At 37.7% G+C, this 15,103-nt stretch overlaps 1 protein-coding gene across 2 annotated transcripts in view; it reads right to left on the reverse strand.

Moving 5' to 3' along the window:
- Positions 1-15,103, reverse strand: part of LOC139772708 (coiled-coil domain-containing protein AGAP005037) — a 117,353-nt gene that overhangs the window by 82,642 nt on the left and 19,608 nt on the right. For both annotated transcript variants that reach the window (XM_071706591.1, XM_071706592.1), the window contains exons 3-7: positions 7,837-8,180; positions 2,562-2,588; positions 1,672-1,843; positions 1,071-1,269; positions 559-754 (exon numbers count right to left, since the gene is read on the reverse strand). In XM_071706591.1, the coding sequence (XP_071562692.1) occupies positions 559-754; positions 1,071-1,269; positions 1,672-1,843; positions 2,562-2,588; positions 7,837-8,180 (938 nt within the window). The remainder of the gene's footprint in view (positions 1-558; positions 755-1,070; positions 1,270-1,671; positions 1,844-2,561; positions 2,589-7,836; positions 8,181-15,103) is intronic.

Raw genomic sequence — 15,103 nt, forward strand, 5'->3', positions numbered from 1 at the left:
TTGAAAATTTTCTAGTATAAAGCAGCACATCGAACATTACTGGCAATTCATACTCCACGCGTGATGCTAATTAATAGATCTCGAAAAATACGTCACATTTCTATAAACATACACGCTGCTTTATTTAAAAAAACTAGTTTTATTATTTTCTTTACGATCGATCCAACTGTTTTAAGCGCGTAAAAAAGAAGAGAATTTATTACTTATTTCCAAATGAGGAATATCTTGCGACGTCCTTTATATTTATATTGCAAAATTGGACAAAGAAAACTGTCATTCTAAATGAAGTAAATATTTCAGAAGTATTTCCTTATAAGATATTATTATCCATGTATATTCAATTACCAAAGAATATCCTATTATAACTTCCTGTAAATATCTAATGAGCGAGTATATTTCACACAAGATGAAAAGAATATCTTTCAAACGTAATATTGTGTGACAGCGCACTCCGTGTCACATAAAAAGTTGAGTGAAAAATATCTAACCGATCTCGTCTCCGAAGAAGGAGGACGAAAACGACGAACTAAGGATGGAGTCTCGTTAACGCGCACTTACCTTGCTCTTGTGAATGTGCTGATGCTGATATTCGCTGTCGAATTCCGGCTCGCTGAAGTAGCTCTGATCTTCCCAATGGGGAGGCAGACCGCCGCCGCCTCCCGGCACCCCCAAGGGCCCCGGCATCCCCGTCACTCCGTCGGCACTCTCGAAAAGCCTCAGGACGCTGCGATCCCTGATATCTCTCAGGTGCGATCTAAAAAGCAAAACAATTACCTTTATATCACGCAGTGATAAATCATTATTTGTCCAAATTCGTCATTATTAAAACGAATAATTATCATAATGAAAATTGAATAAATTGGAACTAAGCGACTCTATGCAAGGCTTCTAAAACAGCAATGATGATACTTGTGTAACAGATCGTTATAATTGAACAAAAAAATGGTTGTTGTTTGAAAAGCAAAATATATTTAGCGACAGAGTACTTTATCTAAAACATTATTTGTCTGCTTGAGAATAACAATTCGAATTTATTAGAAAATACGTATATAGTGGCATAAGAGTGTTACCTTAGATCTTCGAGTTCATAGAACATGTCCTTGTTGCTGTCATGTATGTAAACTTTTACATGAGGACTATCCAGGTATTCCATAGTGAGTTGTTTCGGAAAGCTTCTGACGAAAAGAGCCTTGACGGTGTCTATACTGGTGATCTCGTTCGGTAGCAATGCTCTCTTCGTCTCGTTCCTGTACTGCAGGAACACCAATCCTAGAAGATATAAAAATGCATTTGTCAGCACAGTCAGCAACGTGCAATAAGCAACATTTGAAACATACATAGAGATGACCAAATAATATCTAAATCGTGATTGAAAACTAATTCTCAGACTTTCAGATTGTACTTAATTTACGTCTTTATGCAATAGCTAATCTTTATCCTATTAACATTAAATAAAAAATGAATTAATATTCTAATCAGATTTTATTATATCAATATTTAAGTCTATTACTTTCAGCGAAGTTTTAAAGATTAAGAGAAAATATGGTATATAATATGATTAATATGTATATAATATATCAATATAATCTACGAATTAATATTAATTATCGATTTTTAAAATAATGTTTAATCTATTTACTTATTTGGATTCTATATAAATTTTGTAAATACCTAGTGGTCGCTCCAAAGTCTTGCTGGGCGTTCGTACGACGGGCAGGCTGCTTCTTTGCTTGCCCCCTCGTCGAAATCCCGTGCTGGAGGTCTCCACCTCGGACATGATGCCCGGGTCGTCATCGAAAAGCATCGTCGAAGACGGGGGTGGGTAGCCACGCGGAAGAGGCGACTGAAAGCACGCCAACTCGATAAGATTTCGATTCATTTTATGACCTTCTTATTATATTGCGAATCGCTTATCAGTGGCATTGGCGAAGAAGAAATCAAACGAGTTACTTAATGTGTTTAGAGATAACATTCCCGCACGTATCTAATTCTATTTTAATAAAACGGCGAATTAGTGTTTATTATCGACTACACTTATTAACTTCGTACGAATTTATTTGCCAATCGATAGTGGCTGATAAAATTGTGAGCATTTGTGTGAATTGCATATGAAATTGCAAATTTAGCGTGATTTATATACATAAAAGCGCTTAATTATTTTGTAACGAATCTTAATTAACATTTCACATCGCAATAAATATTGCAGATGTACGAGAGCTATTATATACAATATGTATATTACTGTAAAAATGTAGCACATTTAAATAATTAATCGTATATCAAATAAGAGTTTTCTCAGGCGTTTAAAGAGGCGATCGAATCCTTCTGCTCTATTTCACAATGTAACTCATTCATATCACTCAGAATTTTATTATTACCTGTGAATACATTCATAAATTTTCCGAGCGAACAATTAGACACACGGTGAGCTCGAGGATTTAGATGCCACTCAGAGAAAAAAGATTGTGTCAGCATGCCGACATGCATTTTGACGGGAAAAAAAGAAAAAAATTGATTCCGCAGGCAATCTTGCGTGAAAAGCATGAAAATTCAAAAATTACCTTTCTCTGGCGAGACTTGGTCCCCATCTGTCGGCGGCACGGCAGGTAACACGGAAACACACACACAAAGTAAAATCCAGTTAGATGTGTAATACGTTGCGGGGTAGATAAAGACGAGGGGAAAAAAATAGAGAAAAAGAGAGAGAGAAAGAAAGATAAAAAAAGACAAAATCGACAACGATCGACCGGAAACAATTGTTTCGTAGAGGGGAGTAAGAGAGCGCCGATCACTGGCGGTCGAGCTGCTCTTCGTTGACAGGTCGGTCGTGTAACTCGAACGTAAATTGCGGCTGCAAATACTGTGGTACATAGGTAGCAGCTTCCTGCTCGTAATAGAAACATGTTCCACGAACCGTTTTTCGGTTTTCGAGGCGCACGCCAAAGCGTTCGCGACAATCGAATCGTTATTTTCAGCGAAACTGTCATCATGCTTCGTAAAACCGGTAATTGTCGTATCCTAAAATGTCAATATCCTGCTTCCTTCCGCTGTGGTTTATGAGATGTGCAATTATGTAGTTTGTGTTAAAAAATACAAGAGAGTATACATTTATGAGCCCGAATATGGAAATATGGAGTGCTTCTCGTTCACCGTATTTTCTTCTGTATTTAACAAAATATGAAAAATGACGTATAGTTAAATATATATATTTGCTAAATACAATATAGCATGTAAATAGAATAAAATGTTTAAATGCAATATATCTCGATATATTGGAAGACAACGCTGATTTTCGCCATTCCCGTTAGGAGATGCCACGTATAAAAGTAATTAATAGCACATCTGTGTTTGAAAATAAATATTCTCAGTGAATTTGAATTATATCCTGTTCCTTGTACAAAGTTTCCCGTTAATGCGCGTTTGCAAAAATATGCACATGATTTCACGTAAAAGAAAATGTGATTGCGCAGAAGTGCTTCTTATTTCTGACATATTGATTTGTTATGCAGCTGCATTATCGCGTTCGTTGTAAAAAGTAACGGGGACTGCGAGGTCGGCTTATGATATGCAATATCTACATACGCAACTCACGTTCGAGAACGGGACACGTGTTAAATACCTGCAACGATGTGTTGGCAACGCTTTCAGATAAGAGATTAAAAGGTAGACGAAAGGAATAAAAAAAGGAGAGATAGAGAAAGAGAGAAGGGAAAAAACCGAGTAGCCGTTACACGTGAATGCATAACTATAACGAAGGGTTAGGGTCATTGTGCGCGATGAGCTAAACAGAGAGGGATAGAGGTATTGCATATATATTTATACATATGTATATAAGCGTAGAGAAAAAAACGAGATTTGCTGAGTTTGCTTGCTTTTATCACGTGAGATTACTGGTTCTTTGACTCATGTTTCCAACATACAGATTCACATTAGATACACAACATCACTTATGACAAGTAATTACCTCACGAGCAATGCAATTATACAAATGGTATACTATATATTATACAGACTTTCCTGAAATATTTAGAATTAAATTTTCTTCTCAACAATAATAATTGATTTGTCTGTCGTAGATTTTAGTTTGTAACATTTAAACGGTTCAATGCAATTACATTATACTATTTAGTATTTAATTCTTTGCTAATTGAAGTTGATATAGATAACTGTTAAACTTATATTTACTTTCTAGATACAGATAAACATAGTTAATTCAATAATTAAGTTTTTTTTAAATTTGCCTTCGTGGTTTATTCAACAATATGGTCTAAATACGCGATCTCGTGATTGTTTTGAGCGGTGTAATTTCGTAATTCGGGTCACAATCTTGTTTTTCGCGTAACCACGTCGCGCGTCGTATCGCAACAGAACGTGCTATGAACCGAGCGGGTCACCAATTAATGGCAGAGCTGGCGAACATGATGATGTAACGCTCACACCCACTATCTCGACTGTGCACCACCTGCACTCCAAGTTCGATTATCCCCTACAAACCGCAGAGACACCCCGAGGATGCTCAATAATCACGTGACAGGAGAGCTAATCGATCGTGCGACATCTGCAAAACACGAGTACCGCGATCTTCGGATCTTTCGAACGTGATTGGGTGTCAGATTTAATACTATCTAAATTGTCAGTTGCAATTAATGCTGCTTGAAGTAATACTTTTGTATTAATATATATAGCGAACAAAACTTTATATTCATGCACGTGTGTATAAGTTTTCAACTTGATATAAATTTACATTATTTTCTCCACCGATGTGAATAAACTTGTAAATTTAGTTTAATGAATAGATTATCAGGTATATTTACGTTAAATGTTTTTTTCATAATTTTGTACGATATTATAAACAATAATATACAACTAGTTTAAAATAGATAATATACATTTCATAGTCAAATCCAAAGAGAAAAAAAATATATGTTTCGTTAATTAATAATTTAAAATCTTTGCAATATTATACATGTATAAAATATGAGACTTACAAACGGTAATAATATTATTAAATATCCTCCCATTTTTTCTGTTACACATATTACATTTTCTTATGCTATTAATAATGATTTTGTGGAAGCATAAATAAATTTTTATATAAGTAACGTTAATATTTTTATTAAATTTCTTTTTGTTATTTTAATGTGACAAGATTATCTTTGAATAGCAATAAAATACAGTGTATATTTTGTATTCAAATAAATTATTTTGTGTTTCTTTAAATGTAACTATTTTAAACTCATGCGATTTATCAAATTTTATTTAAAAAAAAAAGGTATAATATATTCATAGTTAGTAATGGCTACTCCCGTGTTCAAACGTTTTAAAAATGCAAAGTCCAGAATATTACTGGTTATTAAGCGATTATCGTTACAAGTTTAAATATCCAGGTAATTAAAGTGCAGGAAAATAAGAAATCTGGGACGTCAAGAGGACGGAGCTACGTAGATACATTTATGTTCGGTGTGTCGGTACCCTTTAATTATCGGAAACGACGAACGCAAGAAAGGACGTCGTAGGTGGATGATAATTAATTAACCGCTTCCTCTCATTACCGGCGGTTCTTGACCGCGCAGTACCCGCTAAAGTAATAAACTGCGGGTATCGCAATAATATTTCGCTCGTATCTTCAATTAACGTGCAATGGTTTAAAAAATTGTTTTTAAACTGTGATCGTATAAAGCGATATAACAATACCCAAGTGATATTAAAGTAGGTTGTACCGAAATGTGTGCGCTATTTTTCGTTAAATACGTGCATTATTGCAGTATTGAATCGCATATGTTAAATATTATATATATTAACTTATTATATATATATATATATATATATATATATATAACATATAATATATAAATAATTTTGTCATATTGCGCGAATTATATTTCGCTAACAATATTCTCCAATAATTAATATATAATAATATTGCAGTACACAAACGGTATGATAATCTTTCAGCTATTATTAAGTTTAATAGTATTACGGTGAATATAATGTGTCTCGTGAAAGTTTTGCAATAATATCACAAGAGCTTAATTACGTCATAAGTTTTCGCGTTTATCAATGATGAAAACTTTAATTACGCATAATCGCAATTCACGGTAGTATATCACGCGATAAGAATAATATTCGTGCATTTTCGAATATTATCGTGCACGTAGAAATCTCTAAAAGAAAAATTCGGTTTATTCCGTTATGCGAAAAGCGGAATCAATTCTGCCCCGTTTTACGATGCATTCTTCAGTTTACGGTTGATCGCGCAAAAACGCGAACGTTGTATAACTTATAAGACGGATGCTCCTAAGGCAAACAATATACGTACTTTTGTCTGACGGGTTGAGAAAGAAGGGAAGAAAATTCGGGGCGAAAGGAACTCGAGAGAGCGAAGAGCAGAACGTGTATGCATTCATGTGCGCCATAAATAAACGGTGACCCCTCGGTACGATAGTGATGCATCGAGTAGACCTGTGCGGTTGTCTTGAATGAAACATTCTCAAAATGAAAAATGCACATTCACGTACGGTCTCTCCTCAATGCGAAAACGATTTTCTCCCTCGTTGCGCGAACGACGCACGTCACCGTACGTACATTCGGGTAACTGAACGTTTACCATCACCCTGGGGAACTTGGGGGAACTATACTCGTGTTTATCGAGATTATCAAAATGCCTGAGCGTAAATAATACGCCGGTAAGAATTTTATTTTATTACGAGTAAAATTCAAGAAATGCGATTTTAATACTTCGTGAAACGAAATAAGCAAAGTTTTCATTTTCGTTCCGGTGTATTGTTCTTGTAAAAGTGCAACACACTCATGCAGCACACTCGATTGCACACGTGGACGATCCTGAATTACAACGGCACGTAGAGAAACGCCAGCGAAATTGGAGTGTCATCGATAACTTCCATGCATTCGAGGATCATTTTTATACGTGCCACGTCTGATTTGTCAGAAATATGAGAGGAGTAGATGACGTTGAAATGTTATTCCAAACTATTTTCTCCAATTTATCACGTATTGTAATGAAATAAGATTAAATTGCATAAGCATAATAAATGATTTATGTAGATGTAAATTTGTGATTTGTTGTAAAATTATAATATTCGTTATTCAATCTAGGCGTAAAAGTTAAAGTGCAAATTTAAGAACATTCTCCTTTTAATTCCGTGCTTCTCAAAAAGGGTTTATTTATTATATTCATGAATTATATATTCCGTATAACAAGGAAAACGTTCAGTCACTCATCAAAAAGAGTCATTTCAAACATCGACACAAAAAGGAGAGCAAAAAGTCCTATTAAAGGAAATTTCGATATAATATATAAAGATAGACAGAAATGTTAGCTTATACGATACAAAATGTTTTCGGACACACATTACAGAGATTTTCCTTAATCAATACTTGAAACAAAATATATAAATGTATCTGTGTAACGGGTAATAGTTAACATTACATATAAAAATTGATCAAACAAGTGAATTATTCGAACCATAAAATATGGAAATGTACTATAAATATAAACGTTAAAAATATGTATATAGAGAACAGAGAGCGGAAACTCGCGTCGAAGTCACGCGAAATAAAAGATACGTACCATAATTGAAGGGAAAGAAAGCTAAACATTTATAGGACTCTGTTTGTCATAGTTTGAGGGACAGAGCGGACTCTCTATACTTCGAATTGAATGGGGAATATTAGCTGATGTTGCGGTGATAGGGTAAGCGTCGATAGGAGAGGCGAGGGACGTTGAAAATCGGGGGAGAAATCGAGATTTGATAGAGAGATCATCGCAAACAATAAGTATGTGTGTATTTACATGTTGCGCGAGCAAAGATTCACCTCGAGATCCATGGTGGTGTGCCGTGAGGGCGGGTTGCCGTACTGGCCGTGTGGTGGCGGCAGATGATGCGGATGAAGGGGGTGCAGCTGCTGCGCCGCGTTGAATTGCTGATGATGAAGGGAGGGTTGATGATCGCCGCCGAGAGTGTGCCTCCTCGGCTCGTCCCTCGAGCGACCGCCGGAGGAGCTGCGGCCCCCCGAGCCACCCCCGCCGCCGCCGCCGCCGGCGCCAACCCCCAAGACGCCACCGCCGCCTCCGCCTCCGATGCCGCCGCCACCGCCAGACCGTCTGCCAGGTGTGAGCTCGTTCGAGCCGGGTTCAACCTCCCCCCTGACAGATCCGCCTGTAATCATAGATGTTGACAATATCGTTATTGACGCTCCAACAACTGGTCTCTACCGCTATCAGCAGCGCGATCAAGACCGTTTAAAAATTATAAAAATATTTCATGAGTTCTCGTCGAGATATACTTGATAAACAGATTAATGTTATAAAAATCAAGATGATCATGCGTTGGTCCAAATTCAATTGATCACCAGACATTTGACGATTTTATTATTATTACTGATTATGTTTCAAGTTAAGATTCTGTCAAATTTCGAACTTTTGAAAATGTTCTCCGTGAACTAAGTTCACCGATAATATAATTAGCCAAAATAATATCATTCGGCACAACATAAATATACAATTTATCCCGAAAACTTTTCCGAAAGAAAGATCACGAAGAACAAAAGAAAGTCTCACAAAGAGAAATTGGGCTTTTGCGAAACCTATTAATAAATGTCCTCGATGAGGGATCGAAGTAAATAGCCTTTTCGGCCCAGCGACCTATTTGGCAGAAAGCGGCCGCGACAAAGTGTACCGAGAATAACGCGTTCGCGGAAGTGGCCGGAAATAGTTATCGAGTGACACGTGTGTGCGTGTACACCGGGGGCGTGTTCTCGTTTTAGTTATTCTTCACCGCGGCGGGAGGGGCCGACGTAACGAAGGAAAAAGCAAGATTGCGTTAAGTAATAATGTGTCTGGAGTTGCTCGGAATATAGTCAGGAAACTGGGATGGACAGATACCTCACATGAGACTCAACGTTTATTTCTCTTCGCTCGGTCGAACTTGCCTTTGCTGGTGGCTTCTCGTTTATGTTTCTTTGAATTGCTTGTTAAGTAAATGCGAGAAGGAATAGAAAGAGAGAAAAAGTGAAAGAGGGAGATTAACAGTTTCTCAGCATGCACGGGTTATTTTCACAATTCCCGAACGCAGATGAGCGCGACAAGCTCGCGGAGCGCGTACACGTGAACACCCGGCGAACGTTCACTTCCGGATTGCAAAAGCGATTGCATGCTACCTCGTTTAGTCCGGCGTCGCTCTTGACTTGATTAAATACAAACTTGTCGACGAATACGGGCGGCCTCGTTGTTCTCTCCAAATGAACGTGCTGCCTGGGTCACAATCAATTTCGGCGGGTCCGCCTAGTCACGTGGGACTTAACAACGCAGGAAAGTTCGTGGATACCGCGCGGAAGGAGCTTCGTGAGAAAGTGGGTCAGTTCGTCAGAGTGACGTAACTGAGAGAGCCGGACGGCGTCCGTCGCGCGTCCTCCAATTAATGACGAGGTTCGAATTCCGATGGATCTACGAGACCCGATTCAACCATCCTGGCAGCTCCATTCCTCGCCCGGATGATCGAACATTGCACATTTCGACGTTGTGCGGCGGCCGTTCCGCGCGAACGTCAAATCGCTATCCGGCGAACGTTACAAAGCTGCTGCCACATCGAGCATATTTTCGAAAGGATACCATTGGTGAACGTAAAAGCGAAGATTTACAATCGCGACATTACGCGACACACAATCCTGCATCTGAGAGATAGATTATTCGGGGTGGATTTCTCTAATTGTAAGTTCGAAGATCTCTAAGTCCTCACATCACATCCGTAATTGTTATTTCGGTATCAGAATTGCAGATTACAAGACAATAGACAATAGAGTGGATTCATTAATTTAAATTAGACAACCTAAAGGTAACTTGGTAAACGGAAAGTTGCATGCGTGCGCGAAAATTGGCTGTTGATTGCAGCAAAGCTACACGCGTATTCTGCGACAATAAAGCTGCACTAGTTTCTACAATAAAGGAGTTTACGCTCCGAGGCTTGACATCTGTAACTGGCACAACGTGGGTAAACTATAGTCTAGGGAACTACTTTGAAATTCCTAACAAGCATCTAACACGAACGCAAACCGTATCGCAGTATTATAAGATGATTACCGAAACGAAAGATCACTCTTGACACTATCGCTTTAATCACAAAGAATTCAAGATATGATGCTAATCTTCACGTATTTTATAAGAAAAGATTTTTACAGTCCGTTTTTTAAATCAAAATATGCCAATCATTAAAAATATTACATATACGTATAACAAATATACATTTATTTCAATTTGAAGAAAAACGTTAATTGATTGAATATATCCATTAACATTTTCATCAATGGCTTGTTTTGTGTTTTGATTTAACGATGTAATATTATCCGTCCTGTGTTACAACACGTGTTCGGCGCCTATTAAAACGTCATTTGTCAATTTAATTGACATCTTTTTAAAATCGAAGTACGAATACAGCGAATGAAAAATCAGCCATAAATACTCCGGAAAATTGTCGGAAAAAGTCACGTATTATAAACGAGTAAAAGCGAACGAAAAATTATGTGGAGAATAATATACCGATATAACATGAATATAATATAAATTGCCACTCTTTTTAACGTTTTAACTACCAGTCTCAAATTTTTATCAACAAATCTGAATTACAATTCGGCTTCATCGAAATAACCACCAGATTTGATATACTGATACTTCAAATACATTGATAGACTGATTTTATAAACATATAATAACAAGTTTCTAATAAACAATTTATAGTTTCTAATAAATAAAACTTACATCTCATATTCTTTATCATTTGTATCAATAACTGAAGTGATCTAATATTAATTGGTTCTCTGTAGATTGAATTAATCATCTGCAGTAAGAAGGATAAAGCAGATCCTAGATTAGCCTACTTAGAGCAACTTTCATTTGCTTTATTGTACAGAAGATATAAAGAGAGAGAGATAAAGTAATAAAAGATATTACTAGCAGTTTAAAACATTTATTTCTGTATTTTTTATATTAGAATAATTATTAAAATAAAACTAAATTTAATATTTAACACTCACATTATTCATGCCAATGAAAATATCAATCGTAATATTATAAAAAATATTAAAATTTATCAATTAGATATAATATAATAATGTAATAATTCTCCCATTTAAATAAAATACATCAGTAAATTTTCGATCACAATTAATAATTTTATATATTTTTATTATAAAAAGTTATATTATTCATTCAAAATTAAATCTTATATGCAAAGTTTGACCGCAGTCTAATTTTTTCAAACTCTTGCATCTAGTAATACAATCGTCTCATAAAAACGTCATAACTGAAAATCGAACGGTCTTATCTCTGTATACGTTCTTACCAGTCCTATCCCTATAACGAATAAAATTGAGTTTCCGCGTGTTTTCGCTCCTCCGTCCCGACGCTTATCGTCCCTTTCCTAATCTCCCTCGAAAACGCAAGCTGAATTTTTCTCTCGAAGCACCAATGTCGAGGCACCGATAATTTAATCCTCCTTTAATCTACAGTAGATTTCCACAAGATTTTAACTTGAGATTTAATTGCGTGGATATTCAATGTTGGAAATTGGAAAAAAATTATTACGAATGACGATTCCCTTCGACATTCTCGGTACTGAGATAGATCGGCTCGTATTCAGAGGGAATCTGCCATTAAAATTCGATCTCTTTACTCCTCCGGGATATCCTCTGTTCGCGCGTCGAAATAATTTCAATAAATTAACAGGCGTCTTCTCAGGAGATCGCGTATGCTCGGGTCACCCTGTATACACTATACATACGCCCTATGTACACGTGCACGTCGGAGACGCGACACGTTATATACGAAGCCGGGAGGAGCACTGGCGACGATGACGACGGTATCCTCTCGTACGCGTTTATTTTCAGAAACCAACGTAGCCGTGCGCTGAGCGCGCGCGTGGTCGTCGAGAAATCTAATCTAACGCTCGGAAATTCGATAATCCACGGCCGCAGATAAGATTCCGTACGTACGTATATATACATGTGCATATATATGTACATACAACGGGCATACCTGTCTGGGCCGCTTCTCTCGCGTATCAGCGACATCCTGATTTCCCCGAATGCTTGTGTACGGTATACACATACGAAGTGAAATAACTATAACGTTCTCGATAACACAAAGGTCCGCTCAAGAAGTTAAGATAAAAGATAAACAAAAATAATAGCGGAGGCGACAGCAAATTTAATAAAAATATGCACCACCACAATCGAACATATAATTTGCTGCATTTATTCACCATTGTTTGAAAATCATTTATATTTTTTATAAAACGTCTGTATATTCTTATTTAGTGCATTTATTCAGATTAGTGGAAGGTAAAACGAGACAATGGAAAGTCATTTTACATTAATTATAAATGTCATTTAACGAGAACCCCTAAATGTTTACGCCACCGCCGGCTCGAAGATAAATGTCGGAGAATTATTTCATAAACGATTACGAGGCCGATTGATTCACGAAGCTATTGCCATGAGTATAGTTATGACATGCAAATATCTTTGTAAAATGATGCGGTTATGCCGCCCCTGCGCGCTCATCCGACATGGTCTTTTCCGGTCATAAGCGACCGAAAAAAAAAACGATTTACTCGACCGACATCGCTTCTGGAATGAATTTAACTATACCCATTTTCAGACTTCCTTATAATTCTGAAGTCTTTTGGATCTTAATTTCCTGTCTTCTTTTTTCCCATTTTTCCCTAAAAAATTATTCGCGTCCTTCTTCTAGCTACCTTAGTTTTGAACTCTCTTTATTTCTTTCTAATAGGTATCTAATTTTCAGAAGAATGTAATTTATAGGCTATAATTAATGCAAATTCCCGTGACCGGGTCTCGGGAGTTTATAATGACGACCTTACGACGGTGTACTCTCGGTGGGATACTTAGGGTTCTACGACCTCGTTTCTATCCGCTGCGTGCTCCGAGTGCGAAAATAGATCAAATCGATATACCAATGGAGAAAATACACAGCTGGGAGCAATAATTGAAGCGGGGCGATATGTAGAGTTTTATACTCGGTTACTACTACGTTACGCTGTGTTTTAAATAAATCAATAGTTACGTAAATGGAATTGCTAGTTTCAGGATAAACAATTTTCCCAAGTGAAACCGAGTCCTCTATCGTGACAAACGTATCTGCGATTTTCCACGTACAATACATTACTTTATCCCAGCAACACGTGATGGCTTTTCACAAATAAAGATCGAGTGAAGTGCCTATATACTTATAATTAATATCTCCCAGCGCTCCAATAAATATAGAAGAGAGAAAGAAAAATAAATACAGCTCGGAACACATATCGCTCTCAATTTGAACACATTAATAATCACATAGCCGATTTTAAGGAAGAGGAGGGGGAGAACAAAGCCGTAAGTTACGAATCGTATCAATTAAGGCATTCCGATGTGGCTTAACGAAGCAGGCCCTTCTGTCCGGCGACGCGATAAACATCGATGCGCATTCCTGGATGACCGCCCGGATGACCAACCGCTTAATCGCTCGTGTGCGATTAAGATTGCATTATGTATGTACCTCGGCGAGACGATCGATTGCCATGACCGGCCTGATTACCGGAGCTACTGTCACGTGAAACGCTCTTAAGTTCCTCGACCTCCGCGTGCCATCTGTTGCTCTGGTGTTTTTGCATAATACCACGACGTGCGCCGACATGCGCCAGTTTCGCGGGAAGGCGCTCCACGCCCGCGTAAAAATATCGCGCAGACAGGAGCAGCGTGTACAATGAGTCGACCGTATTTTGATTGCGCTCATTATCTTTAGATTCGTCCACGCACGTGGTCACGCGCGGCTCGCGTTTAAACGACCGGCCCTCGATGACCAGTTCAGATCTCTCCCGCTTCAATCAAATGATTAGGAATTCGTCGTTAACTAGCTGATAAATGGCCCCTAACTGCTCCGGTTTCGCCAACGTCAGTGAACCCTAGCCATTTAAGCGATTCCTCATCTCTGTCTAAATTATACTACCAGTAAATATATATTATTGCTATAAGATTGCGTATCGCGATCGCATGTGACACGCGTATTACAATTATATTGAAAGCACTAATCAATATATATTATACCTTTCTGTCTCCATAATATATTCATTGATATCATTAACCTATCAACAACTAATATCAAAGCCTGGTTTATTAATATTATTCATTAATATAATTAACCTATTAACAACTAAAAATATCAAGGCCTGATTAGCTTTGTTAACTTCCTAGATTATATCTCATATTACTATATTAGATTATATTGCTTTGACATTTTCTTTCCGAGAATAATTTTAACTTTCCCAGTTTCCACACATTCTCATAAAGTCCGGATAGACAGCATAAGTAGATTCGATCAATCAATTGACATTGGTATCAGCTGATATTGGTGAAATCATTCATGAATTTGATCCAAGCTTCATTACGCGGTCATTCCTTCGCCGCTGCCAATTACGGAGTTTGTAGATGGAAAATATTTCTGAATCGCCCACTTTTCCCTTTCGGCGAATGTAGCAGAAACGATTCCGTACCCGAGCACGGAAAAATCCCGCGGATCAATGATCCATATAACGGCCAGTACGCATCGTCGGATCTTAACTCAACGTTGCATCGACGAACACGGTTGCGGAAGACGTGTTCGTGAACCGTAAACCGGGAGGGATGCTCGCGGAAAACGGGAACGGGTCACGAGCGAAATCGGAGATGGAGGTCTGTGGCGGAAGATAGGAGATGATGAGAGGCAAAAGAGAAGAAGGATACGAAACTGCGCGGTCTGCTCCATAACGACGACAATGAATCGCCGTCGTGAAACCGTATATGGATCCAGGCGTCACGTATTAATCTTCCCGACGAAAACAGGACCGAGACGTGCCGCGAAGAGTCGTGGATGAAAATTGGCGATGACGCCGATCTCGCGAACGAGACTTACCTTACAACGCGAGGAGAAAAATGAAAACATTTATTCGAGAATGGCAGCAACCTTTTTAGGGGAAATCTCTTCAAATTAAAACAGAATTTATATTATTTTTCTTTAGATTTAGCATTAATACAAGAAATAAATACGCGATGT

The sequence above is a fragment of the Temnothorax nylanderi genome, unplaced genomic scaffold (genome assembly GCF_030848795.1).
Source record: "Temnothorax nylanderi isolate EJ_2023f unplaced genomic scaffold, tnyl_v1.0 TNYL_tig0052_pilon, whole genome shotgun sequence".
Taxonomy (NCBI): Eukaryota; Metazoa; Arthropoda; class Insecta; order Hymenoptera; family Formicidae; genus Temnothorax; species Temnothorax nylanderi.